We start from the raw sequence: 24025 nt of genomic DNA, 5'->3' as shown, positions 1-24025 counted from the left end.
AAAGTACAACTTTAACCCAAACAAAAGTGTGTGTGTGTGTGTGTGTGGGGGGGGGGGTGTTCAAGTTTCCCGTGAACGCTCTCTGCCCATGTGCGATCGACTGTTTCTGCAAGTATAACCCAGCACGACCTCTGATGCCCAAACGTGGGCGGCACCATCCAGGTGGAAATTAGGCAAAGAAAAGGTGTTGTTCCATTTTTAGAGCATTCAAAGTCAAAATAAAAATTTCAGCAGACACCTGGTGACTCCGGGAGGCGTTCCAAGGAAACAACCAGTGCTTTGCTCACAGCACAGGAACAGAGATCTCTGAAGGATTACACAGCTGGCTGTCAACGGGAGGCACACAGCTTCGCTGTAAAGAACCAGAGGATTACAGCAAAACGGCTGGAAGATATGACAACAACTCTACATAGAGGAGGACTCAAACCACCAGATGTGTTATTTACTCAGTCTTCATCAGAACCTGTAAGGACAACAGGAAAGCAATGCCTCGCCTCCTTTCTTTGTAAATATCTGCTCAAAGCAATTATCAAAGCAGTAAAGAAGAGCCAGGGGCCAAGCACCTCTTGTCCTCAATAATTCCTTTATAGATGTCTTTAAATCATTAACGGTCACAGCTTTGCACCGTTGATGAATGGGTTCAATTTAAAGAAAATCACGGATGGAATTAATTAAAGTAATTAGAGGAAGGGTCCATCCATATACACTTAGACCTTACAGCCTCAGGATCTCCGAAGGCTTTTGTCTTAATCACAGCAAAGATGTCAAATAGAAGGCAGGAGAGCTGGAGGACAGTTGGAGGTGTGACAGTCATCCGGCTTCGCTCTGCCGTCGCTCGGCGAAGGGCCACAGGAGCCACCTGAGGTCTCATTACAAGCACAGGCAATGTAATGTCAACCCAAGGCCACGGCTCTTAAATTTAGTACCCCCAAGTCCTATATCCAGCTGTCATAGTTCCTGTCTAATTCATGAGGGTGCCGATCACTGACGGGGTGGCGCCGTTTAATTTAGGTGATGAGAAAAGCCTTCTGCTTCAGATAAAGTTGACTTTTTGACTGAAGTTGAGTCCATTTGTCAGACCTGGTGTCAGTTGTGTAACTACTTCTTGTCAAAATAAGAGGTTTAATCTAAATGTCATCCAAAAAAACCACACAAAAAAACCCGCTGTGATGCAGTTGATACTATACAGAGCTCCCCACACCAATTTCCAAATAATTCATTTGGTGTTATTCACCATATTTTTTGGTGCATAAGTCAAAATCTTTCGTATAGTTTGCCCAGAGGTAAAACTTTTACTCAGGTGGGACTTGTTTGTGACTGTTTAAGCATAAATTGGCTCATACTGCAAATCTTCCAATGGTAGCCCAAAATTTTTACTCCCAAAATTTTGGCAGCCGGCCCGGTTTTTATAGGGATAGGCGTCTATTGAAGACATGCTTTGATTCAAATACAGACAGAATGGGAATGGCCAATGGGTTCATTTTGCAGTGAAATCCGGTCACAAAATGCAGACAACATCAGCAGATGAACATTTCTGGATTTGTTAAAATGACGAGAACATTGTAATATATTTTGATTAGCATTGAACGTTTGAAGCATCAGTCTCTGTATCAAAAATCCTCTTCGATTTCACGCTGGTCATTTTCCTGGAGACACGCCCACCTTCTCTTCTTCTTTGCTCGGTAATCCATATTAAAACCAGATCTTCTAATTTGTCACTCGCTTTCTCTACATATCCACCTGGAAATTGTTTGCTCCTTTTTCTGCTGCCGTCTTCTCAATATGACCTTGCACCATTATCGGATACATTTAGGATCCACCCCAGAAATGACGTGCAGATTCGTCACCCCAATGTTCTTTGACGTATGCCACCGCACAAAGTTTAAACGCTAAATGAAATGAGCATTTCTTGGGGATCACTACACTGGCTTAAAACACAAATACCTCAGACATGGGGCAAACATGGGGCTTTAAACATGCGGCAAAACCAACATAGAGTAGAATTTGATCGTTCTATGAACCTTAAGATGTTATTCTTGTTTGCATGGAGACAATACTAAAACGTTCCTGTAATTTTGTTCTGATTTTTACCATCCTCTGGCCAATACGGGACAGCAAGTCGTCAAACTGGGCCACAGTGACGGAAGTACCGCTGAAAGCGGCCGTTATTCAGACACAGCAGCAGATGGTGAAGCTCATCGTACTGGGAGGGTCTCTGAATGATTACATGGACTCAGACATGGAGACCCTTTGTGGACCTCTCCAAAATAAAAAAAAAACATGATCTCTCCACATCATCCGTGCCTTTCAGGCTCTGTATATATACAGACAATGCCCCCACAGGTATCTGGAGCATCAAGTTTTTAAACACATTTTTGGACAAGCGCTGAGCAGCGAATTTGACGGTGGGAATACAGCATTCCGCCAGGGTTTTTCTTTTTTATTATGCATCTTTTGGCTGCTGCACCTTATACTCTGGAGTGAAAAATACAGTCATTTGACTTATACTAGGAGGGTAAGATAAAAAGTTTTTCTTTTGACTCTTTTTTTTTTTTTTTAACAGTCTTCAGTATTTGCTGTTGGTGCACTTTTAACTGCAACTACTGGAATTTAAAAATTCTTTGATGTGCTAAAGTCTCTTGTAAAAGCTGAAAAGCTTTTGGATAAATGAATGTAACTAAACACGTTATAAAATAATATACTGCAGGGAATTTTTTTTCCGGGTTCCAACTGCCCGAAGCCTGAATTAGGCATCACAGAAGAAAGACTTTCTCTTCTCTTTTGGCCTTCGTTGTAAAACTGTTTCATTTTCTTTTTAAAATGCACAGATCTCAGGGTTTATGTGCAACTTCTGCTACTCCTGCTCTGAGTGATTATGTCCACAAACCACAGTCCAGTGAGCATAGCTGATTATGTCCCTTTTTAGAGCTTAACCATCCTCATCTGTTATCATCAAAAACCACTAATGACCCACTAATGCGATTTGATTCCATGTTGATTCATGTATTTTATTATTAGTCAAAAACATCCAGTTTGCTGTAAAAGCTTAACAAATGCAGCAGAGTGCACCCTTCTGACTGGGAGCATTAGAAAACAAAAATATTGTTTATATGACAATCAACAGCTCTGCAGTCCACATGATTATTCTGATACTTGAATTACATACAGCACTTGAATAATCAAGTTCTTCGGTGCTTACAATTTTAGGCATTTTTTTCATCATGTTTAACACGCCCTCCACGTTTTATTGGCACATGAAGAATTTACTTTATGCCGTTGTAAGGATAACATATTTAGTCTTAATCACATATGTCGTTTTCCCAGCATTCATTTTACAGTTTAAAGCAGCCCTGTGTCTTCCTGCCCTCACCCCATCTTTAAAGAGCCAACATCGTGTATTTCTTAAGCCTTTCAGAGTAAACTACATCCATGTATATAAATTTTGGCCCACACAAAAAAACAATTTCCTAATATTCGTTGTTTTGCAGATCCTTTTCCTACTCGAAAGTAAGACGACTCCTCACTTTGTGATGTGTCAATGTGGGAACCCACTCATTTGTTTTAATGTATTGGGAGGGACTGATGTTCAGAGAGCAGGTTTTTAGAGCAATACTCAGAAATGCATTATAGACCAAATTACCGCTCTATGGTTGTTGTTTTTTTGTGAGAAATGAACATTATAATACACTTAAAAGCTCAAAAAGTGGAATTTTTCCTTGGCATAGACCCTTCTTTAATACCAGCCTTTTTTTTGGCCATTTTTTTAAACCAGTTAAATTGAAATAATACTGAAGTCAAACTTTCCACCACTCACTTGATAACTGACAATTATCCGACTGTTAGAAAATAAGATGCATATGTTTGAGTCCATGTAAGCCAAACATTATAAATGTTAAAAAAAAGAAAACTTTCATAATAATATTCATTAATAATTGAGTAATGAGACATTAACAGGCATTATTGATATGTTTATAAGCCTTTATAAGACATTTACAGTTGCAGTTAGCAGTTGTAGATGTCTTATTAGCGCCTCATGCGTTAATATGTTACTTATGAAGATATTTGTAAATGTCCCCTAAGGACTTATAGATACATTACTAGCCCTTTTTTATGTCTTATAAAAAAGTGATTGACCTACGAGTGTTACCAAAACTTGAAAATAGGCTTTTTAAGCAAAGAAATGACAGTTCTGGGCTGATTAGACAACAGGTATATGAAATAAAAGGTCTTCACAAGGGCATTGTAAAGGTATTGTATTGTAAAGGTTCTGAAATATCTAAAAAGCAAAAAATCTTTTCAAAACTGTCTTTATTTGTTTTTTGTCCTTGCTGACTCTCTCACAAAGACCTCCAGAAAACGTCTCCTTCTGTTGGAAAACCTTGAATATGGTTTTTATTTCGTCCAAACCTTCACTTTTATTCTTTAATTCTTATTTTTCCCAAAATAAGGACTTCTGTAGCCTTGCAGGTCCTCCGCGTGTTAGTTCACATTTACACCCAGTTTATTCCAAATCACCCGAGTCTGTAAATCAAATTTCTAAATTTGAATGACAACTTCTTACATTTTTTATTTGTCTTATATTTGTAGCTGACTGTTTCTGTAAACTGATGCTTTTTTTTCTTCTTTTTTTTTTCGGTTTCCTCCTGATGGCTTTATTTTTCATTCTATTCTCAAGTTTTCTAGCCTTCTATTCTGTAGAAGTATATTTTTTTAATATATCATTCTGCATTCTGCACCTTTCAAAAGACTTAAATTCATCTCCATATTCTCCTTTTCCATCACTCTGTTAGAGTGTGATCTTATCTGCCCTCTGATCTGGAGGCTTTTGAATGAAATACGCCCTTTGCTGAACTTTGTGTTTGCTCTCATGAAGTCTCAGGTTGGAGTAAATAAAGCTGTAAGTATTTTCAAGCCTCACAGGATCATGAAAGGAAGCAGTTGATAGAGTCATAGGCACGATTAGAGAGAATGGATTAAAGAAATGTTCATAGAGCTTCAATTTTTCAGGCTAAACAGCCTTTGTTGATGCAAAAAGTTGAAATGGCTAGACTGGTTGAAGGTAAAAAACTGTAAGTACAACACTAAACACTGCTGTTTGCTAAAAACTGAGAAATAGAGACTTAAACACCCACTCTGAATAAAATTGTGTCTTTAGTGTTTTTAACATGTTATCATAGCATTTTTCTGATAATGGAAGACATATAAAAAGAAAATTAAGATTATGGTGGTGCAACGGTTGGCGCTCTTGCCTCACAGCAAGACGGCCCCTGAACCAGAACACCAATGGGGGACCTTTCTGTGTGGAGCATGTTCTCCCCCGTGCATGCGTGGGTTTTCTCTGGGGACTCCGGCTTCCTCCCATCGTCCAAAAACATGCTTCATAGGTTCATTGGTTACTCTAAATTGTCCATAGGTGTGAGAGTGAATGGGTGTGTGATTTGTAGCCCTGCGACAGACTGGCGACCTGTCCAGGATGTCCCCTGCCTTCGTCCACAAGTGGCTGGGATAGGCTCCAGCAGCCATGAATGAAAGATTAAAACGTGCATTTCTAAGTATTTCTTTGTTCAAATTGTTGTGATTCAGGAGCAGATGGAAAACTTCAGTTTAAAAAAGAAATGTTCAAAGTCAACTTGTGACGCAGAAAATACGCTGGGCTGGAAACAAGCTGCAGCTTTGCTCCATTCCAATGCATTTACCTGCAGACAAAAAGATCCATGAACATCTTTGTTTTCCTCGTCTGAGCTGGAATCTGGATCAGAACTCTACGGCTGGAAAGCTTCAATAATGCTTACCATTTTTGTTGTACCGGTAATGTTAGGTTGTGGGTGTGAGTGGCTGTAAGCTAGTGTAAACAAATGGAAAATGGGAAGAGGACAGGTTTATTCCATCAGTCCCGCCCACGATTCAGAGGTGGATTAATAATGAACTGCTGCCACTCTGCAGAAACTATGTCCTAGAATTCCTTTGTATTATTTTCATGGTAAAAAACGGCATTGTCATGACTAAAGGACCACTGGGAACACTTTGAGAAAAGATCAGGGCTGTGTGAGGAATGACATCTGACGTAAAACCTTTGCCAATTCAAATATGCCAATCAGACCTATGAGGTCCATACCGGATCAGTCAAGGCCCGGGTTAACAACAACCGCCATCGGTGCTATTAATCAACAAGGTACCGGTGAAAATTGGACCACTGACGACAAAGACACCGCACAAAGACATGAAGGTGGTTGGTGTTGGAGTAGAGGATTCAGAAGGCCGGGTTAGATGGAGGAAGCTGATTTGCTGTGGTGATGCCTAAAGGGAAAAGCTGAAAGGAAAAGAAGAAGAAGAAGACATGCACATTAGGAGAAACCAGCATTGGAGTCTCTGATAAGACTACCGAATGTATACTCTTTGGTTCAGACTCTTAATTTCTTGGCTATTACTATAAAGTTGCTTGCTGGTATCACAGTCTAAATACCCTTTGGAAATGTGATGCAGCAATAAAAACTCTTAACTTGTGTTCTTTTATGTTCGGACAGTGAACATTTTTTAGACATTCATGACTCATGTCTTTGATTCACTTCTGTTCTTTGGCTTTGTCCAAATTCAGTCCAGACCATACGGCCCAGTGTTAAAATTCTCATTTTCTTCCTGCTTTTGCATCTTGAGAAAGGAGCTTATTTCACTCAATTCTGCCGTGACTATTCATTTACTGCTACCACTCTGTGCAAAGTGATTTTAACTATCAACCTGACGTCCCCGAGTTCTTCCGTCGAGTCATCCTCTGACCTTGGTGCTTTACACTACCTGTAATATAACCTGTCATGACTAAGAGGTGATGATATAATCTAGGTGTCCTTCTGCATGCAGCCTGGTGATAACTTTTCCAGCATGCCCAAGCTTTTTTCTTTCCCTCTCCTCCTTTATATTGTTCCTGTCTAGGGCCAGAGCCTGTTAATTCTACTTTATGGCCAGAATGGAGGACTCTAATCTTCAATTTCCATGATCGCTTCATTCTGTAAGAGCCTGTAAACTGCATCTCATGTAAAAGAAAGTGTAATTTTTATGAGGGTGTTTGACTCAAAGTAAAGATATCACTAACTTGCAGGACAGCACTTTTTGTCATATGTCTCCATACAGGCTCAGGACTGGCCAGGTACAGTGAATTATGCGCACATCAAACAGTTATCTGCTTGACAGACTGGAAAAGCCACAATCATAGAGAGCGGTCCGTTTGAAGGTTATTTTTACAATGGCAGGTGATTTTACCAAGACTACTTCTGCCAGTGTAAAGCCAGGTTTAAGGCTCACATACAGTCTGACAGCGAAAAAAAAAAGAAAAAACGCCCAAAGCAGTTGTTTATGGTAATTTAAACATTTATTAAGCCTTCTTTTTTTATTTCCTCATTATCAAAGGGATGTCAATTATTTGACCAGAAATTGCCTTCTCCAGGGAAAAATGGGGAAGAAAAAAAATCTATAACTGTTAAACGAGCCCAGTTGGAACAACAAGACTCATTTATACCCTAATGAACAACCTATTGAAATTGATTGCCACTGATTGTTGCTGATTGTGTTTTCGCTGCAAAATCTTCAAGCGCTTTTCCACTTCACCTTCCGGGCAACAGCTGTCAGCTTGCATCACGTCAGTTGTGGCTTTTAAGAAGAAACGCTGAAGAATTTATGTCTGATGTTTTCTTTTCCTGCATCAGACAAAGTGGGAGGAAGAGTTGTGCTGCACTATACAGAAGAGCAGATGTGAGTGAGGTTAATTGTTTAGTTTGAGACCTGAGCTAAGATGCTTTACAGAAAAAAGTACCTACATATTTTGATGTTTTATTTAGATTTTGGTTGGGGGCTTGGTGAGTTATTGAGTATGTTGAGTATTGCTCAAAGGCACAGTAAAAAAGAAGAATTGTAATTTAAACGATCTGGTTCTTGTAGTCCAGGACTGCTGCAGGACATAATAAAAAAACATGGATGTTTTAGGAGGTCACATGACCTACAAGTAAAGTCTGAGTCAGAAGCCAGTGATTTTGGCCCCCTGGTGATCGCATTCTTGACAGCATACGCTAACAGTCAGCCCTGTTCTCACCCAAAATGGACAGATAGGCCAAATCAAATTGCCTGACAGTTATTGGAACACTCCCAAGCTGTTAGAGAGCTAAAGGTTTGACACCTGTCAATCATAATGCCATGAACATGATAATTTTTGAAGCAAACATAAGACAAAGCAGGAGCAGGCAAATACAGTTTAGTCACAGATTTTGAAAATAACTATAAGGATAAAAAAACTGCAATTATGATCTTTATTTGTTTCAAGGTTGAACCACTTTCTATTGATTTTAATGGGAGCTGATCTTGGATAAATATTAACTAAAAATCTCTGAGTCAGTCCAGTTAGAATTTGGATGGACTGTAAAATAGTCTGACTAATGATGAAATAAATCAATAAAAACCATAATAACTGTTTGTGGTCTATTTGTCTGATAATCGGTTAAATTCAAATAGGCCAAAACCGTAAATGGTAAAGGGTGCATACTTTTAAAGCACTTTACTACTGTCTTATGAGTCCCAAAGCGCTACAGACACAGTTCCATCCACCCGTGCACACACACATTCACACACTAATGGCAACTCTGCTGCCTAAAGGCCCGTTCACACCGGGACGAATTTCGCCGGCGATTTTCGCCGACGTTTAACGCCTCGTGACTAAACAAAGGGCACCAATGTGAGTGTGCACACCGACGCGAAAAAACGCCACGCGTCAAAGCGTCAAAAAAAAAAAACGCCTCAGGTTCGTTTTTTTTAATGAGAATGCCGCTTTTGCACACGTGTCTGGAGCTTCTGAAGTTACAGTAAAACACAACTTGGGGGCGCTCAAACACAAAACTGCCTTGCTGAGCACACATACCAGCGAAGAAGATAGACGTCAAGTAGCGTCTACACTGTCGCGAAGAAATAATGACGGAAATTCTAAAATATCCCCGAACCAAGCACCAGTTGGAGCTACTGGTGCTTGAAATATTCATGTTTTCTTTGTATTATTCTGACTAGCGCGTAAATACTTGCTCTCTTCTTCTGAGTGAAAAGCGACTTTAAGAAGCCTAAAGTTGCGCAGCGCCACCTTGTGTACAGGAGTATTTCTGTTTACATTAAGCGCCATCTAATGTCAGGGAATGAAATTGCATGTTCGCTCGGCTCATCGCCAGCGAAAATCGCCTGGGTGTGAACACAAAAAACGTGGCGAAAAACGCTGGCGAATAACGCCTGGCGAATATTCGTCCCGGTGTGTACGGGCCTTAACAGTGGCGTCAACCTATAACCAGGAGCCATTTGGGGTTCAGTGTCTTGCCCAAAGACACTTCAACACATTGGCAGCGTGTTAGACTGGATGATTGTTTTTTTTTGTCTTTTGTGTAATAGTTGGTAGGTTTTTATTTATTTCTCTAAGAAATGGAGCTGCACTTGTTGGAAACATAGATGTATTGAGTGTAAGTTAAAATTGACTCTGTATAAGATTAATAAAATACATGTTCCTCCACCCTGGAACACAAAAATAAGTATAAAAAATCGTATAAAGAAGATCTTACTTTATTACTGAAAATATGGATGTTTGACATCAATATGTTTACACTTTTTACTGACAAAAGGGTTTGTTTTATTATTTGTTTCAGCTATTTTTCTTGCAGCTATGCATTTACAGTATGATACGTGCTTTCTAGTGAAGTATGCAAGTGTCTACATTTTGTAGATTTTTTAAAGTCAAGTACTTGTTACTTCTTAGATACCAGGCATCAATTATGTATTCTAGATCAGAGGGGTCAATCTCCAGGCCTGGAGGGTCGCTCTCTTGGTATCCTGTCCTACCCCCTGCTGAATATCCGAATCAGGTGTGTTCCAGCACTATAAAACTGCAATGACAGGGTAGTTTGGAAAAGAATCTGGGTGGTGGCTCTCTACGCCTGCAGACATCCTCCTAGATAAATAGATAACAATGTTTGTGCTAAATTAGATTTTTTAAAGAATCCATTTTCATTCTACCAGCACTTGCTTATTCATGCTGTTAAGATGCTTGATTTAACCACAACATTTGCCTGACTGTGCACCAACAGCAATTTGAAAGCCCCCAGAACAAGCAGCACTTCAGAGATTTGTGCTGCAGGGCTCCAGTCTCCTTTTGCAAGTTTTTTTTTTTGAAGTGAAGTTGTGTGAAGTACTGTGAATTCCTAACAGATTATCCAAACTGGGAGCACCCCGGCTGCTTTTGACTGCGGGGAGCAGGCTTACTGGTCTAAAGCACCTCACACAACCCTACTTTTGAGACAAGGATGATTTCTTTATGGTACATTTCTGAATTTATATTTTGTTATATGAATCCAGCAGTTGAACACCATCCTATTTCTTACCTTACTTATCCATTTTTAAGTTTTTAAGCTCACTTTGAGCTCATAAATGTTCTACTCCTGATTACTGTGTAGGATTTCTAATGATTTGTCTTTGACGCAACAAAGTGACTTTTATACTTGCAGCTTGTTTCAGAGCAAACACAGAACCAAAAGCAAAAAATGGTACTTCTAACCGATCTGTGCAAAACAAATGACCAATAATGGCAGTGAAGTGATCTCCAAAGGCACAGAGTCGCACTTGAATCATCTGTGCATCATGGCAACAACTGAGAGATTTATTTATATACAGAATTTGAGGATAAGAGTCACACAGCCCAAGTCAGATTGTCTGATTTTGAATTTCTTTGAGAAACTGCTTCAAACTCTGGCAATTTGTGTAAAATGAAACACAGAACTAAAGCAGCCTCAGTGTGCAGAGACAGTGTGAAGACAATGACTAATGAGATTATTTATTGCCTCAGAAGTTACATTTTCATGGCTCCCCTCCTTCCCTTTTCAAGTGGAATTGGTCACACGCTCTGTTGAGATGACTGTTTCCGCATTTAGCTCTGTTTGATTTGGCCTCTGGATGTTGTCTTGGAAACTAATGATGGCCTGTCTGCCCACAGGAACCATGGTGGTGCAAGTGGAAGCCACAGATGCAGATGACCCAACATATGGCAACAGCGCCCGGGTGGTCTACAGCATCGTCCACGGACAGCCATACTTCTCAGTGGAGCCCAAAACAGGTAGGTCTGATGAACACTCAATTTAAAACTAGACAGCATGAAGATGAACATGAACAGTCCCTTCATGCACTACAGGAGAAACTCTATAGTCTGCATTGATGTACAGTCCCTCCACAATCTCACAGGCATTTTTGTGATAGTTGTGGCAGAAAAAGCTGGAAGTTGCAGCTGTTTTTTCTAAAAGTTGTATTAAAAGTTAAGTTAGTTTTTCGTAAAAGTTTTGAACTAATTTATTTGAAATTTTACCCTGGTAGTTGTTTTTCCCTTCAGTTTATTAACATGCAATTTTATGTAACCTCACAAAAAAACAAATATATTCTTTCTGATTAGTAATTTATTTATTTTTTATATTTATTTCAATGTCAGTGCAAAGGCAACTGTAATTTTTGAACAATCATCACAATATGTCACAATATTTTACACAAAAAAACTAACATTATATTTATGTTTTCTGTAGCTGCACAAAAAGTGAACACGTTTAAGTTTTATTAGTTTATCTTATGTCTTAATCAAAGATGAAGTCTTTGAAAACTTTAGCAAAAATGTTTTATTTATTTTTAGATGATTAAATTGTTTCAATTTAGTTTAATTGTGTCTGTTGGCCACTTCACCTTCATCCTGTGTCTTTAATGTTGTTATTACTTCTTCTTAAGTTTAACATCTAAAATAATCCAGACCTTATTAGAAATGTCTTTCAGTTGGAAAGATGACTTGGACCAAACTCTGGGATGTTTGGCTGTTAATAAACACAAACCTTGACGGAGAACTAAACTGTTGACCTCTGATTTCATCAAGAAGATATAAAAACTAGTTGATGTGTGTTCGTTGTGGTTTCAAGACATTTAGCAGAGGAGATTCATTTTACACTGAGACGCTGTCGCTTGAACCCGATGCATCATGGGAGATGTAGTGCAAAAACTGCCACAGACCGCTTCTCTAAGCTTCATTGTTTTGTTCACTTGTTCCACGGTCTGATACCGGATTCTGTGGAAAGCTACACCGCTAAAGGCGAGCTTTAGTTTGTATTTTTGTTGGAACTGAGCGACTTTATGAGCTAAATCGGAACAAGGAAGTGAAGACTTTAACCACTTCTGATTGGTCAGACTGATGACGTATGATTAAGCATCCAAGAATGATTGGTGGAGACAGTTAAAGGGACGGGACTTTTCCGCAAACAGCTGAAGCTACAGCTAAATTTCTTATCAAAGTGTCTTTAATAGCATCAAATAAACACGAAGAAAATAGTATTTTATGATCATTCATATTCCTAACTACTCAGGATGTTTGGAACTGTTTGGATGAACAAAGAGCTGATATCTTGGAGACGGTAAATGTTTTAGATCAGTGAATGGGTAATCTCCCACGGCACACTAGTGTACCACAACACACTGGTTGAAAAACACTGCTCTAAACTCTTGACTCTAGACCAGGGGTCGGCAACCCATGGCTCCGGAGCCACATGTGGCTCTTTCATCCTTCTGTTGTGGCTCCCTGTGACTTTGGAAAATAATGAGTATTTTATAATAATTAAATTTTATTTTAGTTTGTTCATTTTTCATGGCATTTCAAAGGCGCTGCTAGCTCCGCACGAAGCACGAGCCACGTAAAAAAACAGCTTCGTAATGAGCTCGTATTTATCGGGCGAGACCTGCAGAGCTGATAGCAGGCGGGGCGGCTTCAATAAACACTCCGATCTTCTACCGGGAACTTGACGTGCCGCGGGGCAGAGACCAACTCGCTGATGACAGACTGAGAGTTCGCGCCAGTGTTGCCAGATAGAGTCAAAGGTTTCCAGCCGAAAAGTCATCTGAAAACTGCCAGACCCAGCCAAAAACCGCCCAACACAGCTTTAGCTTTTGTTGATGTTTTTTTTCATACTGGACTGACAAAATAAAATATTTTTCTAAATAAAAGATAGTTCAGACTAAAAATAAAATGTGTACAATATTGAATATTTCTTCAGCAGGCCGCCTTCTTCCATTCATTTGCTTAACCCGCTCTATCCCCGCTATAACCTGCGTCCGGCTCTTTCATCCTTGTGCTGCGCTGGAGCAACCCGACTATCGTATTTAGCGCTCTCTGTGTAGAATACACTGAGGAGCGCGCGGGAAACCAACTCTCAGCTGCAGAGGATATGAACAGGTGAACAGGACAGGTAGAGAGGCGGAGGAGGGGCTTTGGCTTCAAACTCTGTCAGAGAGATGCAAACACGGGCGTCAGATTGAGAAGCAGCTTTCCCTGCGGGAGTTGAAGCAGAGACTTTCCCTGGGATGATTTTATGAACTCAAACATGGAAACATGATTACCATGTAGAACTCTTCAAAATAATAATCCTGAACTCTCCACATTCTCAGTGTCTACCATGCATTGATAAACACATCGCTCCATGCAGCGATCAGACCAGAACCAGTAACTCCTCCCAACGCGGCCGCGGTATCATCCTTTAAAGAACATAATGTGCAGTTGGAGTGACGTATGCTTCAGACGATGTCCGATTGGCCAATCTACATGTCAATCAAGTCCCGTACTTCTCAGTGAGGATTTTGATTGTACTTTTTTTTAATCTTTTCTGGCCCGCGATCTACACTCATGTTATTGAAGATCGACCGGTCGATCGCGGTCGACGTAATGAGCACCTTTGAATAATATATACATGCATAATATATATAATGATGTCAAAACGGGTTGTGGCTCCGGGAGCTTTCTTTTTTATTAGGGGCGGTCCCAAATGGCTCTTTGAGTAAAAAAGGTTGCCGACCCCTGGTGTAGACTCTTGTCTAGTTGTGCTAATGACCATACGCCAATGCTGCTCCCACAGAATGTGCACCTGATAAGTAAGGACAACTGTAGCATGTCCATGTACACCAGGCTCTGATTGTCTAGTTTTCTAATTTCTAATGCCCAGGATGCGTGCAGGGGGCACTCAAGGAGAGTACACTTATCCCTTGAACAGCTCTAACGGGGACAGGGGTTTAAAAAAAAGAAAAATCTGTCAATCTGGCCTGCGTCTCAACTACTTCACCCTTACCTCTTACTTGTGTGCTTCATAAATGTTTGCTATGACCTGTCGCTTATCTCATGCCCGTCAAAAAAAATGTACATCAATATTTTTACTTTACAAGCTCATTAAGTGAGCTACGACCTAGATTTTTCTAGCGGGATGTCTGCGTTCCCTGTGCAGGTTTGCCCATTTTTCACCTGTAGGTAGCCCACATACACCTGGAAACGTTTAAAAGTCAGGGACTATGGTTTAAGAAGAAACAGCCATTTCAATTTTAAAAGAAAAAAATCGAAGACCATTGAAGAAATGGGTATAAATTTGCTTTTCTAATATCATATTAGATATGCTATTTGGTTGTTCAGAGTGACTGACAGTTGATTTATTTCTACACTAACAGACAAAACCTCCAACATACATCAAACTCTGCCTCCACTACTTTCCGTCCTAACTTTAGTTGTACGTTTTTGTGCCATAATTTAATAAAGCTTTAAAGAAAAAGGACAAAATTTGTTACACTTATGTCCTTGACAATGCTTGTGGCAAGCCTGCCTTGGCTATTACTTCACATCAGGATCTTTTATAAAACTCACCATAGACGGCCACAGCGGTGGCTGCAGTACGTTTTTTCTCTTCAAGGGTGATTTATTTTGCTGCAGTTGCTGCTTCATTCTAATATTTCACATGTTCAGTGTAGTTTACTCAGGAAGCACCAATTTACAGCCAAAACCGCAAAGAAAAAAGAACACAAGAAAACATGAAACCAATCAGAATTTGTTATAATCCAGTTCATTTCAAATCACGCTGGATAGTTCTGATTATTCCAAAGTGAATATTTTCCTAAATGTATCTTAAAATTGCCTTTTTGTGTGACAAAAAAAAAAACAAAATTGTGTTACACAAGCATGGGTCTTGACCATACACATACTTCCAAGCCAACATGCATGAGTCAGAAGTACATTAAGTTCCTGGAATATTTACTGCACTATTTACTTGTTAATATTTACTGCATGAAAAAAAAAATCATTGGATGAAGCTACAGTTTTGAGTTGTCGTTACATATTTATGATTTTAAAGGATCAGCTGATTAGGAGGATGTGTGCAGGCCTGGTTGCTACTACAAGAAAGGTCTGACCTCTTTGCCAACGAGGGTTTTGCTACCAATTCCTGAAAAGATAACAAATACAGGTTTAGTTAAAAAAAAAATCATTTTATAGCAATTTTAAAAACAAGGACAAATAGACTGAGATGCAGAGCTGTAGTCTCCATCACACCCCCACACCCCCACGCTCAGTACAACACACTACTTATATGTGCAATAAAGCTGTTTATTTATCATGACATTCTTATTTAAAACGTCTTAATGTTTTATACAGATTTTTTAAATTCTTATATTTTTTAAATTCTTTGATGTTTACTTCTTTTTGACTGAGTGCCAAAAGAATTTCGCTGTAGAAATACACTGACAAGAAAATCTTTGAATTTTTATAAAAAGTCCTACAAATAAAAAAATAATACCAAAATACAAAAATAGTCTTATTTCCTTATGAAGAGGCTAATCTGAATGAGGGCATTCCTTATTTTCCCTTCACAGTGTCATGAAACATCATCACTGGAGGAGACCCACTTATGAAGCTTGGTTTTTTTTTTACATTGAACTGATAGAATAACACAATGAAGCAGAACTGGACAAACCCACATAATCAATGTGCGAGCTGTCCTTAATGTTTGTAAGGGAAGTTGCATGGAGACTCGACCGTGGTGATAATCTTTTTGAGCCATGAAGGAACACAGGCCTCTCAAAGCGAGTAATCATAACCCATTAAAGCTTTCCAAATATCAACCTTGGGGATTCAAAGAATCCACTTCGCTTAATGAAACTCCTCAACAGCGGCCGTGAAAGTGTGAGTGGCGGTCATTGAGCTGAGAGTCTAAAAAACATGATATGAGAATAATGGGGGCTTTATGGAGCAGACATGCTGTTGGAGCATCACTTATGTAAATGTCGGCTCTCACTCTAATTGATATTGATCTAATGAAATCTCATTCAAGAGTCGTCAATGGGCGTGAGTGTTAGTTAGAGAGCATTTAGCAGCCAGAGGCGACTGGTCACATTTTTATCTCTTCCTTTAACATTTTTTGATATTTTGGCCAGTGGAAGCATGTGCAACCGCCCAAGAGAGCTCTTGAGATTCCCAAGAGAAAACGAAATGAATGCACCATTTAAGGATGCCTTTAAATTCAGAAGTTTGTCAAATGATTGGCAATCACACAGGAAGAGTTTTGTTATTTTATTTCAGGAAAGAGCTTCTCTACTGGTAACTAAAAAGGACATTGAGAAAATAATCCAAGTTCCCAACACAGTGCCTGATGCTCAATCTTTATGCAGCAAATCCTTGAGTTTGCACCATTGACTGTATCTGAGAATTGGACTGAGTGAGTGTGATGCTACCTATTAGAAAAATGATTTACTTTCGGCTCCAACAAAGTGAAGTCAGTTCATTTTTGTCACGATACAGACGCCGCCATGTTGGAGCCAGATGGTGTCAGTAGGCAGTCGGTCTCTCTTTCTCTCACCAACTAGGAGTGAGCTTATTGGAAGTCCACACCTCTACCAACTGAAAGCAAACTGCATAAAATATGTCTAGCTTTTTGCATGTTGAAGAGGGGCTCCACCTACTTATATTGAGGTGTCTCAGTGGTTAATTTATAACTTGAATAACTTGAAATACAGAAAATCATAATTATTAAGAAAATGTTAAAAAGGTATTAGCAAGAATGGTTCTTCTGACCAATAGAATGACTGAGGAACAGCAGTTTATTTCTCTGTAGAAGTCTATGGGATTTTAGCTTTTTAGGGCCAGTGGGTACTTCCTGTTTGGACTGCAAGGGGGGGGGGGGTCACTTGGTCCAGTTCTCCTATTGTCAGTGGTTGCCACCAGGTGGTTACTAGGGTTACCGCTGTCCACAAGAAAACAAGTTTTCATGTCTTCAAAGTGAAGTCTCACCTGCAGTCGCACTCGGTCGGCACATGGCGCCGGCTCTGTTCTCACACCAGTATTGCTTCCCATAGCCGAGAGATCCGATCACCTTCTGCATGAATGGAAGACAGCCAAGTACAATCAGTTGTGGTCAGACAGAGATGGGCAGCAGAAAGCCGTGGGGCTGGCAGAATCCCAAAAGCAGGATCTGGCTGCACACCCTGGTGTGTGTGTGTGTGTGTGGGTGTGTGTGTGTGTGTGTGTGTGCACTTGTTTGACAAGTTAATAAACCCGGCTTTGTCCTAGAGAAAGAGATCCAACCTGGTACTTGACTGTGGGTTCTGTGCTGAAAGCTGCACTCAGCAAAAACAAGAAAACATTTTAGTAAAAATGAAGTTTTTTGTTATACAGTCTTCCCCTGTTTTTCATTGTAGATATGTTATAATCTTTTGGTAAAAACTGCAAAGAAGTCATCTTTATTTATTACAGTAATTATAGATGATTAAAGGCTGTACACGCCTCACTACACAAATTACATTTCTTCGACAGACATTAACATTTTCACACTTGTCTCTCGTGTTTAAACTCTTAAAGTCCAAACCTTCATAGAACAGTAATAGAATGAAGAGACAGATCTGTTCATGATTGATGATTTATGTAAATTTGGCAAACTCTGCACATGAGCCATGGCACAGAGGAGCTTGGTTGACAATGCTCTAAAGCCAATCAGGAGACAAAACCCAATAGACTGTAAAAAAAGAAAATAAAGCAAGCAAAATTGCAGTAAAACAAAATCTGCAAAGCCTTGAAAGGTGGACCTCTTTATAATGAGGAACTTCTGTATTTCTGTTTTCATCAGTCACAGAAGCAAGTTTGATGAGAAGAGTTTGCAAGTCTTTTTTTAATTTTATTTTCCTCAATGTCTGTATGTTTAGAGATGTGCGGTCACCTGACCCACTAGTTTTAACTCATTTAAAGTTCAACTCCGATCGTATTTTGGTCTATTTTTAAAGTGGGCTGCACAGTGGTTGGCACTCTCACGTGGTTTAAATCCTAGCTGGGACCTGTGTGGAATTTCCATGTTCTCCGCCTGCATGTGTGGGAATTCCCTGGGCACCCTGGCTTCCTCCATCAGTCCAAAAACCTGCTTCATCGGTTAGCTGGTTACTCTTAATTGCCTGTAGGCGTTATATGAGTTTGAGTGTGTGGCCCTGTTCAGGGTGTATTCCGCTTTTGCCCAACAGTGGCTGGGTTGGGGTCTGAAGATGGATGAATGGAAGGATGCTCTTGTAACATACACCATCAACAAATTAACTTTTATTTTTCTGCACTTTTGAGTTTTTGTTGCATCCATCAAACGGAAATGTACGCACTTTAGAAATGATTGGGTGGAGTGATAAACCTTGTTTTAGGGTGGCTTTTAAAAACCAGCATGACAGTATTACAAGAAGCAATCCAGTCATTTTAAAGACCAGCTGCTCTGATCACAGTCTGTGATGATGCAATGTTTTCACTGATTTCACTAATGATCTATTTCCAATTTTACCCGACTACAGTTTTCCTTTCTGTTTAAGTTGAGGCACACGCATTCCAGAATATGTTAAGAATTGTTAACAAATGTAAAAATTGAATTTGCACGAATTGATTTTCATCTTTAGACAAATCCATGCAGAAAGAAAAAGAAGTTGGATTGTCATCTGAATGTGTGGTTTAAAAGTAGCTGTGAACACATAAAGTCTTGAAAAGGGAAGCTGACCTCTTTTCATTTAAGTTGTTCACTGCACAATAACAGATTAATTAGCTTTATCTTCAAAGCAAATCCACTCAGATTCTCAGAAACACGTTAAGCCCTGTACTTCACCAGTGAGTTGGAGTGAGAACCTCTGCTTTAGTCTGGATGGAGGTTGGCAAAAGGATGCTGAGGTTGGAGCTACCAGGAAAGAGGCCCAAAGGAGGACCAAAGAGGAGGTTCATGGATGTAGAGGAGGAGGACTTGGGGGTGGCTGGTGTGAGTGAGCAGAGGGTTCGATGGAGGTGGATAATTCACCTTTGGTGAGCACCAAAAGAGAGCAACCAGAAGAAAAAGGGGAAAAGTTCTCTCAAAACAAACAAAAAAAAAAGTTCCTTGTGAATTTTCAGCGGGAAACTTCATTAGCTGGAGGCCTTTAAAAGTGGGAAAGAGTTAAAGAATTCTGTGATACTGAGTCAACTTCCCAGCTCAACGTGTTGATGAATTCTGCAGTTTGCAACATGTTTTTCTTCTCAGCCACCACATCCGTAATGCCGACGCAGTATGAAGCCTTTTCATTTCATCTGTTGTACGTTCGCTTTTTCTTTGTAAAATGTTCGTCCCTGCAGTGGTTAGGCTTATTGGATGTTTACAGGGAACCCTACAGGTCACAGAGGGGTTTGCTTTGTGGAGCGTCCCTCTTATTTCTGTGTCTGCCTGACTGTGAAAAATAAGCGACAGAAATCCCTGCACTGCAGTGGCTTTCACCAGTTCGTGAATTGGAAGAGCATTCATAAAATCGCAGCAATGGGTGCACGCAGCGCTCTCATAGCAGAGGAAAAAGCCTCATATTATGGGATGGTCCTCTTTTTTTTCCTTTTTTTTCTTTTTTCTGTTTACTTGCAAAAGCGCTCGCATGAGGTAGCCGAGCAGAGGCAGAAGAGTGGCTAATGAGGCGGAGATAAAGATGTAGCGAGGACTGCCGTTGCACTTTCTCAGGATAAAACGCCCCACAAGTCAACAAACTACCTCACATCTCATCTCGCAGTCTTTTTATCCAGTTTCACAGACCTTCAACTGTTTTCTCATTTTAATGCAGACAACTTTATTATACAAGTTGCTAGAGTTAAGTTTTGTGCCTCATTATTTGCAGTTTTAGTGCAAAGATCATTATCTGCTGACGGCAAAATAAAAGTGGAAGTTCTGTTCCGTGTGGCGACGCCGAAGAACTAGATTCACGTGTTTCAACAAGACTGGATAACAAGTTTTGCACCCTTTAAGTAAAAAAGGCAAAAGTTGTCTCCATATGTCAAAAACTGTAAATGTGAAATTGCTTGAGCAAACTCAGCAGATTTCATTCAAATAACGAGAGTTTCCATGACAGCTAAACGGAGTAATGATCATTAACCCTGGGCTAAATATCAGACATAAACACGTTTTTTCTTTATTTCATTTAGACAACACATATCTCTCCAATTTTCTTTAGCTGTTATATCCCTTTTGGAAGGTTGCTGGAGCCTGTCCTGGGTACTGTTGGGCATAAGCAAAATCAATTGCATTTTGTAATTTTTTATTTTAATATATTAAAAAATGACATTCCCATTATTTGTTCTGAATTCATTTTAGGTAAACTAAATCTCTTGCATTTCAATTTGTCATTGTGTTTATTTGTCCAAACCCATTGGAAATTGCACCTCAACCCCACCCCCCTCCCAACCCCCCTCCTCTGTATAACACATTTTTTTACTGGGCGTCATGCTCTTTCTGATCCAAAATTCAGACTTAGAATGCTTGAATATCACATTGACATACGGGTGAAAAAAAACCTCCATAACAGGCCTACACCTTCTCATTTTTTGCATCAAATTCAGACCATATGAATGTCTGTCAGCAGTGTGCCAAAAAACAGATAAGCAAAGGGCAGCTGTCTGTTGGGACATTTTGTGTGGCTCCATGTGGTTGAGCAAATAATAACAAACAAAAACTCAAAATTTTTGTTGAACCTGACTACTAAAAATGCCCAAAAATTGTCACTCAAACTAGTGTTTAAAATCTTTTCAGAGGCATTAATCACCTACTTCAAGCCCCACTTCGATCATTTTTTGAGCTACATTTTCAAAGCATTCCCAGTTGTCTTTTATTTGTGATTGTTACGGTTTCAGTCACTTTGTGTTTTGTTCCTTGATTTCCTGTTTTATTTTGTAGTATTTCCTGTTTTGTTGTTGTTTCGAGTTTTACCTTGCCCCATCAGTCCTGAGTGTTTCCACCTGTGTCTTGTTGCCTTGTATGTATTTAAGTGCTGTCTTTCCCTTCCTCCTGTGCTGGTCCATATTGTATATTTCCCCGGTTTCGAGTCTTTCTAGTGTTTCGAGTTTTGCCTGCCGTATGCAGTGGTTTTGGTTTCAGCTTTAGTTTAGTTATTAAACCCCGTTCTCCTGCAACCTCCTGCCTCCTCTCCTCTCTGCGCCTGGGTACTTCCCATTCCCTCCGTAACAGTGATTACATCATTTTTAGCCAAAGTTAACAAACCTGTGTCATTATAGGACATAGTTTCTGCAAAGTTCACGGGAAATTCCACCTCTGAGGTTTGGCCGGGACCGTTTGCACAGAGCAACCCCATCCCCAATTCCTGTCCCTGTTGTTGAGAGCTCCCAAGCAGGAAGCTTGTGGCACACCAAACGGATTCTACATCACAAAATTATCTTTTCCATAACGATATGTATTTTTGTGCTCCTGATTCACAATAATTTGAACAAAGAAATACTCAGTAATGCGATTTTGAGCTTAATTTCCTAAATATTTGTCCTCTATCAGTAGAAAAATGGATATTTAATGTTTAATATTTCATGCTTATGGTTAGGAAAATAAAATAAAACATATAATTATTTCTTGTTAAGAAGAGTTTAAATGACAAATCCTAAAAATAAATTTCTTCTGTAGTCCATCACAGGAGGTTGGGGGGGGGGGGGGGGGGGGGCTCTTTTCTGTTGGGTTTTAGACTTGTACAACCTCTGTTTTGCTTAATTTTAAAGCACAAAATCCCTGGCAGTAAACTGCCTCTCTGGTGACCAATAACAATCAGCTCCCTGCTCTGCATTCCAATGCACGAGCAGCCCGTATCTCACAGCAGCAGCTGTGGACAACAAACAGGGCAAAACCTAATTGACTAATATTTCTCTTCTTAAATGCCAAAGGGTTATGTAAAAGTGGAATGAGACATTGATCAGGATATTGATCCACTAGAGTGATAGCAGGATTTTAGTCAAAAACAGCAGAAGTCTAGTCTTTAAAATGTAGGCTGTAGAGGATTGTAGCACCGCTGGTTCAAGAGGGGAACTTGTCTCTTCGCCAGATAAAGATTTCCAATGAGTGCAAATCCTTTGTCATAACAGCCCTTAGGGGTGTATACGGGGGTGTATACGGGCGAAAAATGGATAAATCTGTACGGAGCACGTTGGTGGCCAACATGAAGTATCAAGATCACAGACCGCTTGTTGAGCCTGTCATGCAAAAATGTTCATGCACGTCAATAAGGAGGCAGTACTCATCTTAAGTAATGACTATTGTGCTGTAATTGGACACCGTACGACAGCATCACCCATATGTCATAAGTGTGTGCAGCTTCCATTACCATTTGGAAAACTTTGGTACGTTCCATTTTCATGTAATCCACGAACCGTGACAACCAAAAAAAACCTATTGGCAAACCCCCACACGGGTGCATGTGACTAATGCTAAAGCAAAAATGAAAACAGTTGCAGATATGAATCCAAAATAAACACTACAAATTGTTCCATCCAAGTTTACTTTGACTCTCATTAATGTCTGGCAGTGTTTTCTCAATGAAGTGGTACAGTCCATACTGACACTGACAGATGCTGCTCACTGTTTTCACAGAGGAGCCATCCATTTACTTCAATTCGTTAACTTAAAGATCATAACTGTAAACAGAGGAGATAGGATATGAATTAACTGTCAGAAAAACGTTTGACATCTTTAAAGAAAAATCAAATCAGATAATAACAAATGTGATCAGTTCCACGTCTAAATAAACTCCAGAGGAACCACCTGAGGGAAACAAACATTTGTTTGCCTTTGCTGTTCAATCTCAAGCTCTTTCTGCAAAGTGTGTGAAAGCTGTGAGTTTGTTAAACATGGATTGCTTATGATGTAAGAGCAAAGAAAATCTGGTCTGTCCGTATTGATGAATTACTGAGCCTGACAGTTAATCTTTAGCAACAGTTTTAGACAGACAAGGGTAGATATGTTTGGTCCACACCAAAGTTTTTACGTCTGGTGTGTGGACGTTTCCAAACACATAAAAAAAAACGATTTCAGTTCTTAAAAAGGAACTCAAAAGACTTGCAGCAAAAAGCTGCACAATCTAATTACATGAATTAAACGTAATTAATACTCACTGCGTTCAGCAATTAATTAAACTGGTGGGTTTTGATGATGCTCCTGTTTATTAGGTGCTGAATATTTGCTTCACAACATTAACTGTTCAGTCCTGTATCGTGAAAATCTATCTTGATATGGTTTGCATCAATTATTTTACAGAAATGAGAAATGCTTATAATTTCAACGGCAGAACACAAGGTTGTTGTTTTTCTTGTTCCTTATAGAGTCAGTGCAGAATGCTTCTGATGAAGGTTGGAGCCTGTAAAGTTTTTTTTAGATAGATTGATTTATGTATAGTAAAAATGATTTTAGGCATAATTTGTATAAATGTACTTAGACATTTGTTTTCAGTTTTGTATAATCATAATTCAGCCCTCTTTTATTCCCTATAGCACATGCTTGATCCAGTTTATAATGCTTGATGTTCCTAAAATAAAATCAAAACATGGAGAATCTGTCCAACATGCAGCAGCAACAGACAGGATTGACCTTCAAAAAGTTCCAAAACTAAGCATCTGTGTATCGATCTCAATTTTTAAAATCTCTTTCATTAATTGTACTGTCTGAATCCTGCTCATGTTTTGACAAAAAATGTATTTACCCTATGTACATTTTCCAGAATTATTTATGATATTTCTTGATGTAAATTGTTGAATATATTCTGATGTGCTTTGATCTGCCTTTGCATTTCTCCACTTCCCATGTTGTTATTGTCCTTAATAGCTTACCTAGTTAAATAAATGTTCATTAAAAAATAAAAGAAATAATTTACTTTGCGATTCCCAACATTACTG

The 24025-nt window shown here is 39.4% G+C and overlaps 1 protein-coding gene across 2 annotated transcripts in view; it reads left to right on the top strand.

Moving 5' to 3' along the window:
- Nucleotides 1-24025, top strand: part of cdh7a (cadherin 7a) — a 215533-nt gene that overhangs the window by 116474 nt on the left and 75034 nt on the right. For both annotated transcript variants that reach the window (XM_078938306.1, XM_023950079.2), the window contains one exon: nucleotides 11003-11122. In XM_078938306.1, the coding sequence (XP_078794432.1) occupies nucleotides 11003-11122 (120 nt within the window). The remainder of the gene's footprint in view (nucleotides 1-11002; nucleotides 11123-24025) is intronic.

Source organism: Oryzias latipes, chromosome 20 (genome assembly GCF_053564925.1).
Source record: "Oryzias latipes strain Hd-rR chromosome 20, Olatipes_Hd-rR_3.1".
Taxonomy (NCBI): Eukaryota; Metazoa; Chordata; class Actinopteri; order Beloniformes; family Adrianichthyidae; genus Oryzias; species Oryzias latipes.
The sequence above is the reverse complement of the archived record's forward strand: the minus strand, read 5'-3'. Positions and strand labels throughout refer to the sequence as shown.